The 19,825-nt window shown below is 37.1% G+C and overlaps 3 protein-coding genes across 3 annotated transcripts; 2 read left to right on the top strand and 1 right to left on the bottom strand.

Moving 5' to 3' along the window:
* The first annotated feature begins 187 nt into the window (after positions 1-187).
* LOC129444381 (uncharacterized) lies at positions 188-2,223 on the top strand. Its single transcript, XM_055205016.2, has 2 exons — positions 188-417; positions 928-2,223. The coding sequence occupies exons 1-2, from the start codon at positions 344-346 to the stop codon at positions 1,559-1,561; spliced, it is 708 nt and encodes a 235-aa protein (XP_055060991.2). The 5' UTR covers positions 188-343; the 3' UTR covers positions 1,562-2,223.
* Positions 1,691-13,428, bottom strand: zfp91 (ZFP91 zinc finger protein, atypical E3 ubiquitin ligase). Its single transcript, XM_073866344.1, has 12 exons — positions 12,691-13,428; positions 12,353-12,387; positions 12,173-12,276; positions 12,049-12,086; positions 8,225-8,335; positions 7,193-7,328; positions 6,962-7,134; positions 6,767-6,817; positions 6,375-6,453; positions 6,171-6,285; positions 5,155-5,254; positions 1,691-3,440 (listed from the first exon to the last, which is right to left on the bottom strand). Exons 1-12 carry the CDS (start codon positions 13,062-13,064, stop codon positions 2,486-2,488), a joined length of 2,271 nt encoding a protein of 756 aa, XP_073722445.1. The 5' UTR covers positions 13,065-13,428; the 3' UTR covers positions 1,691-2,485.
* Positions 13,429-17,552: 4,124 nt separating this feature from the next.
* On the top strand, positions 17,553-19,821 carry LOC129444376 (GTPase IMAP family member 9). The gene is made up of 4 exons (XM_055205010.2): positions 17,553-17,687; positions 17,815-17,908; positions 18,531-18,570; positions 18,671-19,821. Exons 1-4 carry the CDS (start codon positions 17,662-17,664, stop codon positions 19,513-19,515), a joined length of 1,005 nt encoding a protein of 334 aa, XP_055060985.2. The 5' UTR covers positions 17,553-17,661; the 3' UTR covers positions 19,516-19,821.
* The last annotated feature ends 4 nt before the right edge of the window (positions 19,822-19,825 follow it).

The raw sequence follows: 19,825 nt of genomic DNA, 5'->3' as shown, positions 1-19,825 counted from the left end.
TGTGGCTCAAGGAGTTTTAAAAATGCAGCAGAGTATTAAATCAGCGGCTGTTACAAGCAGCTTTGCTCATGCGCTTCACACTCCTTTTCAGTAGGTGGCGGGAATGCACCTTTTAAGTTGGTTTGCCAACCGCCATTAAACTCCAGAAGAAGAAAAAGCAGCTTTGAGGTGACGTCATCACAGTACCATTCCGCGCCACGCGACGGCAACATCACGCATTTGCTTCATTCAGCTTACAGTCCACGAAGAAACGCTTGTTTCCGCATAAAACCCGATTATAAACATCGAGTCTTACTGACAGTTTATAGCGAATTCGGATCTTATATTTTGTATTTCAGTAGATATGAATTCGCTTGTGGGATACGGGGTCTCGTCTGAATCAGAGGATGAAGAGAGGGGGGAGGGCAATGGAAACGAGTAAGTTTTACTACAGTAGAATTAATACAGTACCTTATCTATAACATTTTAATTCAAGCTATGTGTATATAAACATGTATGTTAACCATGTATTTAATAATAAATAGTAATAATTGAATAAATACTGTTTTATATAATTTCTTATATAAAGTCCCCCCTAATGAAAAACCCCAGCTAAACCAGCATAAGCTGGTGTAGCAAGCTGGTCTAGATGTATTTTGGTCACTTTTTAAGCTTGACAGGCAGGGAGGACCATCTTAAACCAGCTACCGCCATGTAGTAAGTTCATGTCAAAAATTTAAATCAATGTGACATCAAACTATGATACTCATCTCATAATTAGATTGAGACTTTAGCCTGTATTTCACAGAACAGGGTCATAAATGTAAAAAGCAATTGAAATAAATGTAAATGAAATATTAAGACAGCTCCACAATATTATATTTGAACCTTAACCTGCTTTAGAATGATGCAGGCATTAAACACAAGTCTTGTAATATCTCTGCCCAGGTCCTTCAAAAAGACTGACTGTACTGCCGAGGAACCGAAAAGCCGTAATTTCCTGCTGGAGTCCGAGTCACCTTCCAGCGATGAATCTGGTCCGGACAATGAGGATGAAGAGGTGATCAAACACCCATCCTTGAAGCCCTTGCCGACCCCAACCGCCCATCCTCACACTCACAAGCTCCCACCTCCGCCTCTGGGAGGCTCCGGCTCAAGTGGAGTTCTCACGGGCAGCAGTGTGTTCACAAACCCATTCAAAGAAATGGCAGATGAGAGACTACATGTCCTGCAGAAACACGTACCTCTTACTCTACAAGCCTGCCCCACCCAGATCGGTGGTAAGCGCATATGTTTGGCATACAGAAAGAATGGCCGGTGCCGTTTTGGAAGCAGCTGCAAGTTTGCCCATGACAGTGATTTGCAGAATAACCGGACGGTCACCTCTGACCATACACCAAAAGACAATGCCACTGCCAGTGCTGCTGGGACACAGGATGATTCTTCCTGTGATCTTAACAAGGAGGCAGATGATGACGATAAAGAGAAAGAACGGCGGAAAAAGAAGAGAGTAGGGGTTAATGATTCTCTTATTCCACCAAAACGCGCTCTTAAGATGTATGCAAGGCTCTCGCACCCCTAAAGAAGACTTTACCACACACTTTAAGAATAACAAAGATGTATTGGTTGTTAAACGTTACAAGGGATCTTGTGTTATTGCATGTATAATTTGTAGCAATGGACAGAAATAAAAACAAAAAGGACACTGCTGTAAGTGAGATCCTTCAGAAATAATATTTATAGTACTGCATCTTAGTAACTTAACTTTGTGGAACACAAATGTGAAAAATCTTTTACATGTGTGATATGAGAAACAGTTGCACGTATCATATTTTTTTTAAATCTAATTGTACAATCCGGGACATTAATTTTAAATACATGTTTGTTGCTTAATGACTTAAATATGTGATAAAAGCAGCAGAATGACTGTTTGCTTAACTGTTTAAAACCTAGCGTTGTCGAGTTGACCTACATCACTTAATGTGTCATTACAGCTTATTGCTTAACTGTTTTTCTGCTGTAGCCGCTATAACCATATGATTACACAAAAGTAACAGACACTAAAATAAAACAGGGATGGATGGATTAATTGGGGCCATTCAGAGCAGAACACGTTATTGTGTTAAAACGCCTACAAAGTGCATTTGCAATGAAGAATTAATGCTCCTATAAATGTGTCTCATGTTCGATTCTAAAGTACACACTTATATAGCACAACGGCCATATGTGCATCTGTTCTACATACACACAAACAAATCCTGCGCAAACAGCTTCACAAAGTCTGTGCCAGCCCCTACACACACGCGCACACAAAAATATGTGTTTGTTGGAGGGAACTATAACTGTTTATATACAAAATAAACAAAATGACAACTCAAACACATCCTCCCTGAAACATACATATTTCTAAAAATCTACCAAAGTTAATGTGATTACATACAATATATTTATTACTGTATATTTAACTTTAGGGCATGTATCATTGTTACACCACCAACTTCATTCGCTATATCATTACGCGCTGTATCTGCCCATCTAAACTGTCCGTCATGTTTTGTGCCTCCCCTTCCCCACCTGCCTCCCAAGCCCCGCCCCCATTTCCATTCTCACTGATTCCATCTCCTTCCCACATGACTTGTCTCGCCTCCGGAAGGCCGGCGGAAGGCTGAGGAGAAGCGGAGGGAGGATTAGTGCCGAATCCCATACCGCTCCTGCAGTCGGAGGAAGTCTCAGGCTGGGGTTGGGCGTGGAGGGAGGTATTAACAGCAAGGTTAGAGGGTCTGCTGATGGCTTGGGTCTGTTGCGGTTGGGTGGTCTGAAGAGGGATCTGCTGAGGAACAGAAAACATAGGGAGCTGTTGAGGAAGAGCTCTGAAGGTCATGTGGACGATCTGAGGCTGAGTGTTGTAGGACTGCTGGACCAAAGTAGCCTGCTGGGTGATGGGCGTGGAGGGCTGAAGCTGCTGAATTTGATGCTGTTGCTGAGAGACGGGTGCGGTGACGAACTGCAGCGGCATCTGAAGAGATTGGGCCGAGGTCTGCTGAGAGGTAGTGGCGCTCTCCTCTGTCGACGACAAACCCATGGTCACGGGTACCTGCATGGTGTGAAGTGTGGTATCTTGATCCAAAACCATCACGGGGCCCGTCTGAGCCGTTTGCACTACAGAGCTGCCCTGGGTTTCAGGGACTGCCTGCTCTACCTGCGCAGAGCCCGTAGAGGTTTCCAGCAGTGTGGTGACTCCTCCAGGAGTGGTGATGAGGGATCCAGCATTGGCTGCCAGTGCCTCTGCGATGAGCACCTCCGGGTGGCTTTTGGCTTTGTGAGCCACCACACTGTCCTTTTTCTCGAACTTCTTGCCGCAGATGCTGCAGGAGAACTGGTACGTCGCATCTGCGTCGTGCTTCTTCATGTGCCAGTTAAGGGAGGCCTTCTGACGGCAAGTAAAACCGCAGATTTCACACCTATAACGGGAAAATGAAAACCAATGGAAGAAAGGAAATGCTGGGAAAACCTGTCTGGAAATAGTCAGTATCTGTTTGGTGTTTCTAAAGGCAGAAAAACGGCAAAAATTTTTTAAAAAACAAGACAAAAAATACTACATTGAGCATGTTATACTCCAGTTTCGTGTGTAAACATTTGATTTACGTCAAAGCAGACTGGAAAAATGTGGATCTGATCAATGGCTTTTCTCACCCTCATGTTGTTCTAAACATGAATGAATTTCTTTTTTTTCTGATGAACACAGGACGAGATGTTTTGATAAATGATGGTAGCTGATTGTAACCATTGACTTCCATGGTAGGAAAAACAAATACTGTACTTTTACAGACTAAGCCGCACCGGAGTATAAGCCACATCATTCAAAAATGCATCATTAAGATGAAATAACATATATAAGTCACAATGGACTATAAGTCGCGTTTATTTAGAAAATTATTTCACAAAATCCAAGCTGAAGAACAGACATTTAATCTTATTAAATGAAGTTATTCAACTAAACAATAGCAGACAGAACAGCAAGCTGAATAGATGTCTGTACGTTAAAGTAATATTATCAGTTATTTAAACGATAAATCATAGCATACAGAACTTACCTGGAAGGTTGAATAGTCTAATTTAACCGAACAAACCAACTAGCGTGAAGTTCACATACTTGTCATTCCACATTACTGAATCCATCAAATTACATAAATACAGGAGCAACATATGGCGGACTCTCGCGGCTGGAGACAATAATGTTGTCTCTTGCCTCATAAATGTCAAAATTAACTTATACTGACTTGCAAGGTGCACCTGACCAAATTATGAAAAAACACATGCGGCTTATAGACCAAAATATACGGTATTATGGAAGTATTGTGATAAATAATGAAGAAGATATTATGAATAACGATGGTAAGCATACAGTTAATGGTACCCATTGAATTCCAACATATTTGTTTTTCTTACCATGGAAGTCAATGGTTACAATCAGTTGTGTGCTTAACATCATTTATCAAAATATCTTCTTTTGTGTTCATATCAGATAAAAAAATTTAACAGGTTTAGAACAACGCGATGATGAGAAAATGATATAATTCTTCTCATTTTTGGGTGAACTATCCCTTTAAAGGGGACAATTCAAAGGACCTTTTTAAGATGTAAAATAAAACATTGGTGTCCCCAGAGTGCATAAGTGAAGTTTAGCTCAAAACACTACTTATAGACAATTTATTATAGTTAAAATTGCCACTTTGTATGTGTGAGCAAAAATGTGCTGTTTTCGTTGTGTCCTTTAAAATGCAAATGAGTTAATCTCTGCACTAAATGGCAGTGCTGTGGTTGGATAGTGCAGATTAAGGGGCAGTATTATCCCCTTCTGACATCACAAGAGGAGCCAAATTTCAATGACCTATTTTTTCACATGCTTGCAGAGAATGGTTTACCAAAACTAAGTTACTGGGTTTATCTTTTTCACATTTTATAGTTTGATAGAAGCACTAGGGACCCAATTATAGCACTTAAACATTAAAAAAGTCAGATTTAGTTGATATGTCCCCTTTAATGTCTTCCCAGGCAAACCTCAGGGTTTATTTTCACAGGGTTTATTTTAATTTTGCAATAATGACCGTGTGGCTGTATGTAGTTCCCTGTACAATAAAAATAAATGTGGTGTATGTATAGGACTGAACTTACTGCAGTGGTTTCTCTCCAGTGTGTATCATTCGATGCACAGCCAGATTGTGAGAGCTCTTGAAGGCGCGAGCACAGAACTCACAAATGTAGTCTCTCTGATCTGCAACACGGGATGTATGTTAAAAAAAGGCACTCAATGACTTTATTGTAACTTGCCAACTACCATGAAAATGCTATGAATGATAAAATATTAAAGGGATAGTTCACCTAAAAATAAAAATTCTCTCATCACTCACTTACAGACATTTTGTTCTAAACCTGTATGAGTTTCTTTATTTTGTTAAACACACAAGAAGATGTTTTGATAAATGATGGAAGCACACAGTTGATGGTACCAACTGACTTCCATAGTGAAGTAGGAAATGTGCTTTCCATCATTTATCTAAATATCTTCTTATGTGTTTAACAAAATAAAGAAACTCGTATAGGTTTAGAACAACATGAAGGGGAGTAAATGATGACAGAATTTTTTATTTTTGGGTGAACTTTCCCTTTAAGATTACACTTAATGACTCAACATGGAAAATTTTGATGCCATTCCATTTATGTGTATGTCATACATACGTACATACATATTTTGTAACTATTCACAGTATGCAATAAATCTGTAAGCCTATCAGTGTAGACAACACATCGTAGTAAGCGTGTTTTAAGTCGGATTCCCAAATGCATAGTAAGCTTTACTTCTGTTACGAAAGTATGAATTAGTGCTGAAGAACATCGTATGAAACGTATAAACAGCTTAGAAAGAACAAAAGGTAAAAAGTTCTGTCTGCAATTTTGAATTTTTTTATTCTCTATATATATTTTTATTGTGCTGCGTTGTTTAGAACTGACTTGATTCACTAAGTATAAAATAGCTATAAAATGAGTTGTAGCATAAAGAAAATGACATGCATTTTGCTCAACACAAAATAAATACATGTCTAAGTTTATTTAGTGAAATATATAACTGCAATTACAAAATCAAGGGAATCGTATTTTTTGTCATGATTGTGTAAACATGTTTGTCTTGCCTGTATGGTGTTTTGCGTGGCGCAGTAGTTGTTTCTGCAGCCGGAAGAGTCTTCCACATGAGGGGTGAGGGCAGACGTACTTCTTCTTCATTAGATGTTGATATTTGATGTGATGCTGCATGAGGGAAAGACGTGAATAAGGCTTTAAATTTGATTTCTGTTTCAGGTGTCTGATAGTAGAGAACCACAGACTTGCATTTGTACCTGCAAGTAGCGTGGGTGGGCCAGAACTGTACCACATCCCTCCATTTCACAACGAACGTACTGGACTGGAGGCTTTTTCCTGTACAGAAGAACAAGATATTGAGTAATTTAACAGCGAGTTTTTATTTTTCAGTAAACCATTCCTTTAAATACTTATATGAACAAAGTCTGTCAACATCTGTCATATGTCACATTTTGTACCTATCACACTTAAAAAGTACACAATAACACTCACATGCACCTACAGGAGAATGTATTATGTAGCCTAGGAGATGTACTGCATTTTGTCACTATGCACATGCGTCGAACGTCTATGTACACATACGTCAAATCATAAAAAAATGTTGAGACGCTTGGTGTAGTAAGTATTTTTTAGCATTTAATGTGGTTACCTTCTCTTTGGAAGACGTGGACTTTTGTCATCTTTCCTTCTCCGTCCTCTCCTGTGGAAATAAAGATGGTGTATTTGTTATAATGTATTTGTCAACCAATCAGGGTTGTGCAGAGTTAAGCGAGATAATGAATGTATTTCCTAATGAGTGATATGTATGTCTGCATAAAATATGTAAACAACTTCATAAACTTACTTCCTGGGTGGCTCAGAAACGTCCCCAAGTTCAGCACCAGTCTTCTCATCTGTGCTCTCTCCTCCCTCAGTTTTGATCTCTGTGTCTTGCTCTTCTTCTTCCTCAGTCTCCTTTATGACCGTCTTCTCTTTCCTCTCCTGTCTAGTATGGGGTTTACGCTTTACTAGATCCATGCAAAGTACAACAAAAGAGGACGGAGAGGAGAATGTGCATTAAAAAGAGGCTAAATCATGACACCCAGAAACATAAATGACAGTCAACACACATGCAACTTTCATACTTAGGATCAAAGCTCTGATCAGTCAGGTCATCTCTAAAAGGGACATCTTCATCGCTGCTGACAACCGCTTCTTCCTCTTCCTCGCTACTAGACAGATAAACAAGAGCACCAAGCCATGATTAGGGAGCTCTCAGTTCGCCTGCATTTTTTGTCTTGAAGCAGGGGTGGGCATTTATGGTCCTGGAGGGCCACTGTCCTGAAAACATTAGCTCCAACCCCAATCAAACACACCTGAATTTCCTTTTCAAGTAATCCTGCAGCCTTTGATTAGGATTTTCATGCGTGTTTGATTAGGGTTGGAGCTAAACTTTGAAGGACAGTGGATCTCCAGGACCAGGAATTCCCCCCTCTGTTTTAATACATATAAATAATATCATATTAAACAACACATTATATAATATAGTCTACCACTGTAATACGTTTTCTATAACAATTATCACAATTTGTATGACTTTATCAGTTGTCCCTGACTATTATAAGGAGTTTTAATGATTAGTTCATAGAACGCACTTACAAATAGCTAAATTTTAACTAGTAAAGTTTTTTTGATTTGAACAGATCTTTTGCAGATCGCATTAATATCCATGACATTTCTAAACATGGAAAACTCTGAATCCTGATCCTGGAGGCAACCCAAACACTTTTTTTGGGCATTATCCAACACACTTGGTTCAACTCACCTATGAGCGTGTTTCATGAACCAAACTAGTATTTTCACATGCAAAACATCATTGCGATTTGAAAGCCTCCAGGTTCAAATCTAAAACATTATTAAATTATAAAATAACTCCCTACTAAAACTTTATGTTTGACTGATGCCTGTAATCAATCTATTATCTCTCCTTCAGGAATGTAACATGAAGTTATATCTTGATCTCTGATGTAAACATTTACATTTATTCACTTAGCCAATGCTGTTCATCCAAAGCGACTTACAAATGAGGGAGAATTAAACATGTTTACAACCGGTAAAATGTTTGTACCTTTGTGAGTGAGGCAAATAGTTTTGATCTTTTGGGTCATCTACATATGGAGGATCTTCCTCTTCTATTAGATCATCATCATCCCCGCTCTCATCTTCCTTTTTCTCCACACTGAAACATGGCAGTAACAAACATAGGATGTGTTACACCAACACCCAAAAATAGCTCTTTTCTGTGTTAAACACAAAGTTTACATGAAGCATACTGATGGGTTCATATCTGGTTATAAACAGCCAAAAGCTTTTAGTTTATATAATAGCTGGGACTTATTCTCAATCTAGAAAAGATTTTATTTATTGCAAAAATCTGTTGGGCGAAAAACTTAAAGGAAAACACCACTGTTTTTCAATATTTTACTATGTTCGTACCTCAACTTAGACGAATTAATAGGTACCTATGTTTTTCATGACGTGCACTTAACCTTTGTATAGCACGTTGTGAGTGTGTTAGCATTTAGGCTAACCCATTCATTCCTTAGGATCCAAACAGGGATGAATTTAGAAGCCACCAAACACTTCCATGTTTTCCTTATTTAAAGACTGTTAAATGAGTAGTTACATGAGTAAGTATGGTGGCACAAAATAAAAATTGGCAATTTAAGTGGATAAAAAATGAGAACTATAGTATATGGCGGAAGAGCAAGTAAGCTTTGTTTATACTCGCGCTTTTGTCCGGAACGCAAGCCTCCACGGATCGTGCGCGCGTCTCACCAAACTGACGAGACTTTTATAGTTGACGCGCTCGCTGTTGCACTATTTTTTGAACCGCCAGGGGGCCACGCGAGCAAATTAAATATGCGATCTTAAATATGTCTTTATTAAACATTATCATTTCATTAACGTTTTTACTAAACAAACAGTATAGACATCTTAAGGTTTGTATTTTATTCCTCGTCCAGTGGTTCATTCAATACAAATACAAGCCAAACATTCTGAATAATGTAAAATAATTTGTGTTTTAAACTGCAAAGTTTCCATACTTTACTTCCAGAGTGTCAATATATACATTGTTTTGTTTGCATTGATTTAAAGAGATACATAATAGGCTTGCTTGCTCGGACAGAATCGCCATGAGTTCAGTCATTTTCGGATGCAGAGTTACAAACAGGGTTCTTGCAGGTTCCAGCAAGTTAAATTTAAGACCTTATTAAGACCTTTTAAGACCATTATGAGTAAAATTTAAGACCAACACGACACATTACTAGAGGCATTTGAATTATCTCAGAAATTCTCAAAACGTTCTATTTTTATTGATTCAGTTATAGAAAAATATAAAATAAACACAGTATTAAAACAGATAATTAAAATACATGAAAATACATTATGCTTAACCCTATTCTACCCACAGCCCTTTAGTAAGAGACTTCTGACAACGAAAGTCCAAAAAGCTTGTCTGTCATGTATTTCATGGAGACTTCAGTTAGTTCCTAGTGAGCCATTACAATACATTGAGTTAGAGGCAAAGAGCGAGCTGTGATTTTTCTTAATTAATAGCCAAGAAATGCATCGATTTACAATATCTATATATCACACAAATATCTGTAAGTAGTATTTTTATAAAATTCTATCAACAATGTTTTGACAAATAAAATCCACTAAAATGAGATCTCTAAGTATGGTCAGCTGCTGGTTTGTGCCCAGTTTTACACTGCCTCATACAACTTTAAAGCTTTAAATTGCATCACACTGTGTAGTATGCAAGCTTATAGGGGGGGTTCCCAGACAGGGATTAGACTAAAAGCTGTCCAGACTGAAAACAACTTGCACTGACATATCTTAAAATACATAAAAATGCACACAAGTAATGTTTTTAGTAAGGCATGTTTGTTAAAACTAGTTATACTTCATTAAAATATAGCTTAGTCCTGTCTTAAACTAATCCCTGTCCGGTAAACCACCCCATAATGTTTAATTCATAATGTTTTAATTCATAATTATTATTCTTAGCCTGTTTAATGTTTATAATGTACAACTGACTGTGTGCTGTGTATCTTATGTCTGTTTGATTTATGAATATACAAAGAACAAAAGATCACTTTCAATTACGATTAATCCCTAAAAGCATTAATATATGCATTTTATTAATGCAAGTTAATAACCAGCAGAATCACAGAGCCAAAAACACCCCACCCATACGTTTTATGCATAAATATGCACTTTATACCGCCATCACGTTTAATAGCCTTTCTAATTTCACACAATAACGGATGAAACTGCATTAAGAAAAAACGAAATTTACCATTAAAAGGCTGTTCACAGTTTGTTATGTGTTGCTAACGTTATCCCCTAACTGTTTCTCAAACCGAAGGCTGTACCCTCCGAAGGTTCGCATTTCTAGGCTGCATACGTCAAAAAGACTGGCTTATTTCAGAATATTAACATTGAAGTTCACTTTAAAATATTAATTATTGTTCTTAGTTAATTGTAAATTGTTCTAATATGCTTATGACTTGCGAATGTAATGCTCAGTTAAATAAACCAGGCTTGATGAACGTATGCAGCAGCCTGCCCATGCGAGCTCCGGAGGCTACAGGGCTCTGATTCTACCGCTATTGATTTAACCGTAACTCCTGAAGCATTTGCGCTATCAAAAAAGTTTGAATTGTTCCTGTAAGAAGACAACTGTGCTTTTTGGAAATATATGGTTTATTACGGTACTTTCTTGCTTTCCGTCCACCAATCGCTGCTGTTTGTGGAGAGCTGAAGGGGAAGCGCGTTAGGTTCGAGTGCATTCAGCAGAGAGCAATATTAAAGTCTAAAATATAAAACTGTTTAACGCTAAAGTTGACACGCTGTTGGTGACTCGTGAACGACGGCCCGACTGTTTAAGTTGATTTTCAATAAAGCAGTGTTGATGATTTTTTTCCGCTTCTGTGTCCTCTATGTTTCAGAACCTGTCAAATGCTCAGGTAAGCCACGGGCTAGTTGGTTAAATTACCCCGAAAAAGATTTTTGCTTATAAAAAACTAAATTTAAGGGTTGTTTCTCGCCAAACACCACAGTATTATACAGTCAGATCACAACACCTGAAATATAGCTTATGGCACGATTTGCGTGGATTATGACAAAGTGCGAAACATTTCTTTTTAGATACGCACCCATCATACACGTTCTGCCTCCGCCGCTGATTAAGTTAGTTCTTCAGCTTTTTAAATTACTATTATATTTTCTGCGGACAAAGCTTTTCGGGAATGAATGGAGGTAAGAAATTTAAGACTTGCGTAAAATAAATTTAAGACCTAGGCTCAAAATCTGGGTGTTTTTAAGACTTTTTAAGGCCTTAAATGTAACATTCTGAATTTTAGACTTTTTAAGACCCCGCGGGAACCCTGTACAAAAAATGCCCTGCACAACCTCCACGTGAAATGGGGCCTCGCGCACCCAATGCGCACGACCACCCACTCCGCGTTGACGTCATTTTTGCCGCGGGCACCAACGCGCCCGTGTGGACGCGCAAGTATAAACATAGCTTTAGTTTGCAGCACTTTTATTTGCTTAAAAAACTGCCACATTTTAATTTGTGCCACCATACTTACTTGTGTAACAGTCTTTAAATAGGGATGGAAGTGTTTGGTGAATTCTAAATTCATCCCTGTTTGGATCCTAAGGAATGAATGGGGCTAAGCTAAATGCTAACACATTCACGACGTGCTGTATGAAGATTAAGTATACGCATTGAAAAAAGATAGGTACGAATTAATTCGTCTAAGTTGAGGTAACAACATAGTAAAATATTGAAAAACGGTGGTGTTTTCCTTTAAGAGTTAAAACAACAAAGACGCAGTATTAACACAGTCCAAATAATCAATAAATAACTGTTATTACCTTGTTTCTGATTTCTCAGTCGGTGTAATGCCCTCCACTAAAAACAACAAAAATTACATTTGCATTTAATATAGTTATTACTGGTATTTTCAGTAAGCAATTTTAAGTAGAAGACTATCACTGTACCACAATCACTGTCTGTTCCTGGTTCAACTTTGAACACTGGTTTTGGCGACCCCCGACAGGTGCGCGCACCTGAACGCACCTGCGCCCGTCTACCTCGGGCTGCTGCAATTCAACGAGCATTATCAGATCACATCCTCTTTCTCACAAACACAATAAAATAATATATTCTTAAAATTACCTCGAATGACAAGCCCATCCTTGGTTTCTTCACACCTGTCATAAAATACAAAATAAAGTTTATCTCATCTCGCAGTGTCAAGAGCAGGAGTGCGCGTTCCCGCCGCGGGGCAGGTGATTTTACCACCCCACTGCTCGCTCACAAACTTCCTTCACTAGTGTAGGAGTGCAAACGTAAACACTGCAGTGTGACATTTCGGTTAGCATTACCTCTAAACGTGTAATAGCACATCAATGCCCTGAAATGTCATTATGTCATAGACACGAATCTTCAGAACCGAGGCCTTTCTGTTTTGCTTTGCTATGACATTAATGTATATTTTATGGAGTTGCACGTACTCAACTGGCTGATCCAAGTCAGCGTCCGATGAACCCGTAGCGGCGCTTCTACTGCGCCGCGGGCAGATCGCTTTCCTCCGGCGGTTGGCCGCTGCATCGCGAATCACTTCAGTCTGGTCCTCCGCTAGATCGCTCTGCCTCCACGAAGGGAGCGCTCGCGTCGACCTGTCCCGTAAAACGCGTCCGGATCCCGCCGCGCTCGTCGTAGCTCCGTTTGTTTCGGGCGAAGTCACTTCGACGTTCAAGCATCCATCTCCTCGTCCTCTCACCGCCCTGCGCGGGGTGGATGCCGTACTCTGCTCCGCGGATTTTTCCACGGCCGTCTCACTCTCCACCTCCACCTTCTCTTTGTTGTTGGAGGCTTGCGGCTCCATCACAGCAGATGTTGTTGTCTCAGGCTGTTAGACGAGTTTGTAATTCTCAACGAGTTAATATACAGCTTGAAATAAACGGGAGGTACAAAATATGAAAAATGTTTGGTGGCTAACGGCCCTGTTCCGATTGTCAAACATGTTTATATGGACGCTTTTGCAAATTCCATGCAAAAAGTCAAGTCGTTTAAATTGAAAACTTAGTCAATCATTTCTGTAATAACTGTGCAAATTCATTTTAAAGACCCAGACCCTATTTTAGGTTCTTAAAGCTATAGTAAAACACGCTGTTAGCAGAGCCAACGGAGATGGCTGATTATCGCTCTTTGTTGCGTCTCCTTTAAGTCAAGAGAAAGCTGAAGATGAGCTCAGCAGCGACACACAGCGCTGCGGCTGTACTTGTGCCAAATTTCATTGATCTATAAAAGCTCTGCTGTGAGAAACGACAAACAAAACGTCTTTCCAGATGTGCTTGATGTTTGAGAAACAGAAACCATAGCGCGCTGCTCTTATTTTTGTGTCGCCCCCATTCAACGTGCAGAAAAGTCATGGAGCACAAGTAGTAATAATCACATTTTCCAAGAAAGTATTTATTCAATTTGTAAATTTTTTGTGAATGGATATAATGCTCTTAGGTTAACAAAACACTAAACCTAAGATACTTAAAAAGTATATAAATGTCAAAACTTTCATGTCCGCACATTTGGAAAGTTTTATTTAAATAACTGCAGACGAGCGCCGTCTGACTGCAGCGTCGTCTTGCATGCAGTGCCGCTTTGCGTCCGTTAGATGGCAGCATATACCACGGGTAAGCGTTATATTAAAAAGGCTTGGAAGTGTGTGACGCTTTTAGATATTTTTACAAAAAGAAGATGAAAGTTACAAGAAATTAACCGCACCTAAAGTGTTTTATATATGGAATATATCCTTTTTTTTACTTTTGATAAAAGTGAATTTATTTAAAACACCAGAAAGTGAATCTTCACAATATTTGATGAAGAAAATGTTTATTTATTCACATGACATTTATAGGGTACAAAACTTACATTCACATGGGTCAACAAAAACGAGGTCTGAGCTAAATCTAAAATGTCTCCCCAAATTAATTAAGTTTTGCAGCACGTGGCAATGTGCCTTCATCCTAAAAAAATGTGATTTGGTATATAAACCCCTTAAGTTTTGAGGCGAGCAAAATCAAGGGACAGTTTGCATATATTGACCCTTTTAATGTCCACAGTTCATTTTCTTTACCTTAGCACATAAAAATAGAATAGGTATATTTAAAAAAGAACATGAATAGGCTATAATCCAGTCAGTAGCACTTTATTTTGCAGTATGCGTACTTATGTTGTGCGTATATGGTGAGTGTGTTGTGCTTACAGACAAATGTGTGGTACTTTGTGTCGCTACTGTACTTACCAGTGGTACATAATTAGTTATTATGTAACTCTATAAGTACTGGGTAATACCAGATAGATACTTACAGTGTAGGTATACTGTAACAACAAGAAACACTACTGTACAGCACATTATTTTACAGTAATCTTTCAATGCAGTTACTGTAAATTTATTAGTAAATGTACCAAAAATGAATGCGTACAGTATTCAGTGCTTAGTTTTAAAGGGTACAATAAAGGACAAAGATATTGAGCATAAAAAATGGCACATCAGTAGTGTTTGCTATAAGTTATCATATTTGTACACTATAAATACCTGTCATTAACTTACACTTGCCTGCATATACCACACACCTTGTATATAAAATTTGTAGGTACAGTAGTGTTTTTCATTAGTTACAGTATACATACACTATATGTGCCAGTCATTAACTTACACTTGCTTGTATATACTACACCCCTACCATGTACATACAATATGTAAGTACAGTAGTGTTTGTTATTAGTTACCTTATATGTACACTATAAATACCTGTCATTGATAGTATTATTCTGATAATGCCATCAGATGTGCTATATAAAGGTGAGGAAATTTGGAGAGGATTTTCATATTTTGGTGAAATATTCCTCTCTCTGAAGTTTTTAAATACATCTGCCCTACAGTAGCGACACCATTTAATTGCCATGTAGATACTCAAAAGTACCACACATTTGTCTGTAAGTACAACATATTTACCATATACGTACAACATAAGTACGCATACTGTAAAATAAAGTGCTACCGACTAGATTATAGCCTATTCATGTTCTTTTTTAAATAAACCTATTCTATTTTTATGTGCTAAGGTAAAGAAAATTAATTGTGGACATTAAAAGGGTCAATATATGCAAACTGTCCTTTGATTTTGCTCGCCTCAAAACTTAAGGGGTTTATATACCAAATCACATTTTTTTTAGGATGAAGGCACATTGCCACGTGCTGCAAAACTTAATTAATTTGGGGTGATATTTAAGATTTCGTTTTTGTTGACCCATGTGAATGTAAGTTTTGTACCCTATAAATGTAAGTTTTGTACCCTATAAATATTTCAAAAGTATAGGCATATTTTCTTGACATAATTTTAAGTGTCTTGTTCTTTTATGTAATAAAAAACATGCTTAATCAATTGATTTAATTGTCATTTTTGTGTCAGTGTAGTGAGTTAAAGTTACTTATTTGCTATGAAATCAAATCTGATAAAAACAATTGTAATAGCATTTTATAACAGTTTATGGTTTGCAATATTTATTTTTCATTCTGTTTTATAAACAATGTACAAAAACAGGGTTTACGCCAGGACTAGGCCTTTGTTTACATTAGCACATTTATTACAAACATACAAATATTACTACTGTGCATCACTGACATATTTGTCTGTAAAAAACAGGCTAAGGTCTCAAAATCAAGTAGCCTAAGCATCAAAGTTTGATTTCAGCCGTTCATTTTACTATGATTTTAATCTTTGACATGACCTTACTCAGTTTATGATATAAAAATATCAAGATTAAATTTTTTTACACAATGTTCTTTACAGTATGTAGGATGATTTAATGTAGAAAACAGTAAAAAAAGTTTATTTGTATTTTCACAAGCAGGGTCACAGGGCCGGTTCTAGATATTTGGAGGCCCTCACTCCCCTCTAATTTTCAGAATTTTTTCTACCCTGTAAGAAATCATTTAAGCACTACAGTGATCAAACATGTTTTCCCCATTACTTTTTTGTTTTATCAAGTTAACAAATTGATTAAATTTATGTTAAAATGTTATTAGAAATTATGCAAAACCACACTTGTTAAACATTTTAAGGCAGGTCAAATTAGTTTGGTGTTGTGGATGCAGTAATTTATTTAAAACACCACCTTTTTGGGATTACAGCTAAAATAAAAAAAAACAATAACAGATTTTTAGGAGGTGTTCATCTGTAGGTTTTTACAGTTAGGGTTTTTGCAATGTATTGTTGTCTTTTTAATTTTCCTCTTTGGAGAAAGCCATATGAAAAGGAATTCCCCTCTTACTGAACCAATCAACAGTATAAAGTTATCTATCAGACTGGATATATTCATATGAATTTCCCATTATACCTTAAATATCCATACAAATCAGCTGCCATTGGAAGTTAAACATACAAACTACTAAGCAGAATAATAAAAAAATCAATAAATATGCATCATGTTTTCATGATTTGAAAACTAAAATAAAGCTAAAATAAAGTTCGGCCAGCTGCAGAGATTTGAATGCTGTTCATCTAGGCTTCTTTAACTTCATGAGGCGCTGCAAGAACCGAGGTAGATTGTCGGACTAGCGCACATGGATTTAGCAGTTATGGAGGCCCCCCTCCAAGCTTGAGGTCCTACGCATTTGCCTACTCTGCCTATAGGTAGCGCCAGCCCTGTATCATGTCAGTGTGAGCTGTTTTCAGTGAACACAGCTCAATAGTCCAGGCTTAAGTCCTGTCCAGGAAACTGATAATTAAAAAATGCTGCAAAACAATTTTCTGGTCCTTTATACCAAAACATTTAAGCTAATTATTTTGCTAAATAATTTTATTTGAAAGCATGTTAATTTGACATGTTACTTTTTACCTCCTTAGAGGCCCACACTAAAACACATATATTAGGACAAGTTATTGTCCGTATAATAATGGAACTGATATAAGTTAAGATATGCCATAACATGATGTTTTTAAATTGAGGCAGCTCAAACATGCTGTACCTAGGAGAAACCCTGTCCAGGAAACCGCACCTGGGGATTTCCATCGGATTTACAAATTTTCATTGGATGTTAAGCATGTCTCCTGAAGATAGTTGTACTGTAAACACTCAAATTAAAACAAGTGATGCGTCTATACTTTGGGGACCAAATGAAATTAAAACTAAACAGCAACCAAGCTGTTCAGAAAGCAAACCCAGGGTATTTGCTCTCTAGGACAACAATGAAAGCTTACCTGTCTTACCTGTCTTTCAATTATGTTAAATTTTTTGTCTTCCTGTTCCTGGTTACCTCCTCCCTCGGGAGTTAAGCTTCCTCTCTTAGTTTATTCTGGGCCAGATTGTCTTGTGTTTTGTTCGCTTTGGTCTTTGTTTTTCGCACACTTCCACAGTGCCTGTAGGTTTAATTTTATTTTTTAAACTATTGATTTTTTGCACTGGGATTGCCTGCTTAAATGTATAGATGCACTGAATCAAAAAGGTAATACTTAAATAATCTATTGGGGTAATGACAAAAGGTGTCATTTTTGTTTTGTAAACATAACCTTGTCGCGTTTCTATTCATATTGTTTATTCATAACTTCTGATTTTTTCCTTCACTTTCTCAGTATGGAGAGCTCCGTGACTTCTACAGGAAAAATAAATAAAATTGGACTATTTTTTGGCATATTAGCCATTGTCTTTATAGGATATCAAAGGCAGGTATGTATTAAGAAATTCAGCTTATTTACAGAAGAATACAATCAATGTCTGTGTTTTTTGACAGTGGCACATGTTTTGCGTCATATTATTTATGATTACTTTGTATATTGTCCTGTCATCCTAAATTGATTATTTTTAAATACATGCATATTGTAAAAAATTCCGTAGAAATTGCAGCTGGGTTTGCCGGTAACTTGCCGTAGATTTGAATGTATGTTTTTTACAGCCAACATTTTGTTCAAAGTTAAATGAACATTAAACATTTACAAGTCTTTGTCTTTACAGAGTAAAACTAAAAAACAGCATCAAGCAAAACATTCTGTGAAACAAAGTCTGAAGCAAAAAACAGAAAAAGGTTGATGATGATTTCTGGTTCCCAGAATGCTTTGCATGAGGCTGTTATAGTTTTGTTCTGTAAAGATAAAGACTTGTTAATATTTAAAATTTATTTAACTTTGAACGAACTCTTGCTAGTGGATAACATGGATGTAAATATACGGTGAGTTACCGGCAACCCAGCTGCAATAACATTGAAATTTTTACTGAATTTTTTTTACAGTGTATGCAATTATGTACTAAATCGTATTATTGTGTCAAAATTATATTTACATTGTACTTCTAGGAAAGTGTGCAACAAAATGATGATTTGGATGATGATTTAGGTAAAGCATACTTTTATACAACAATTAATACATATAATTAATACTTTTATAAGGAAATTGGTATTACAAATTACAAAAGAAGGTAATGTCATTCTTACAGATAATCTAGGTGAAGAGCTCCGGATTATTTTGGTGGGAGAAACAGGGGTGGGGAAAAGTGCAACGGGCAACACCATCCTAGGAAAAAATGTTTTCAAATCCGAGATATCATCCTCATCTGTGACTGGACAATGTGAAAAGGTTTATGAAATAGTTAATGGAAGAAAAGTAACAGTTATTGATACTCCAGGTCTGTTTCACACTAATTTAACTACAAATGAAGTTGTCAACAGAATCGAGCAGTGCACTTTATTCTCTTCTCCTGGACCACATGTCTTTTTAATTGTAATCAAATTAGGCAGATTTTTAGATCAAGATCTTGAAGCCAATAGAATTATTCTAAACATGTTGGGTAATTCAGTCTCTTCATCACATACCATAATCCTCTTTACTCATGGAGATCTACTAAAGGAAAAAAACATTCACACTTTTGTGCGTGACAATCCAAAACTGGTGGAAGTAATAAAAGCTTGCAGTGGAAGATTTCACGTCTTTAACAATACAGACGAGAATCCACATCAGGTCATTCAGTTACTGGACCAGATTGATAATTTGGTGACTGGAAACGGTGGGCAGCATTACACCAATAAGATGCTTGAGAGCGTGGAGAGAGCAATCGAGGAAGAAAAACAACATATCATAAATGAGACAGAAAAACAGAGAACGAATGAGATAAAAGCTCTGGGGGAAAAAATTCAAGGTGAAGCTTTTGAAAAAGAAAAAAGAAAGGTGGTCAAGAAATATGAAGAAGAGGCAAGATGGCAAGCAGAGAAAAACACCATTCGTGTTCCAAGTGGTGGATTCTCTTTTGTGAATGAAATCAAAAACTTTTTTAAACTTGATTGAGAATTAAGACCAGTCATTCAAATGAAAATCCTGAAACTTCAAACCATAAATCTATTAGTTTTTAGGCAATGTTGTTGTATTAATTTATTACTATTTAAGTTAGATACAGAAAGAAACATTTGTCTATGTTTCTAATGATCATCTTTGGAAAAAAATCATCTGCTAAAATATAAATCAAATAGGGGTTAACAAAAACAAAGCACACATTTATATCGTTAAGGGCCAATTTATCTTTTGAATTAGTAAGTAGTGTTGTAAATATATAGATGGTTGTATCCTTATATTTTCACATTTCCAACTTGTCTTGTAC

The sequence above is a fragment of the Misgurnus anguillicaudatus genome, chromosome 3 (assembly GCF_027580225.2).
Source record: "Misgurnus anguillicaudatus chromosome 3, ASM2758022v2, whole genome shotgun sequence".
Classification (NCBI taxonomy): Eukaryota; Metazoa; Chordata; class Actinopteri; order Cypriniformes; family Cobitidae; genus Misgurnus; species Misgurnus anguillicaudatus.
The sequence above is the reverse complement of the archived record's forward strand: the minus strand, read 5'-3'. Positions and strand labels throughout refer to the sequence as shown.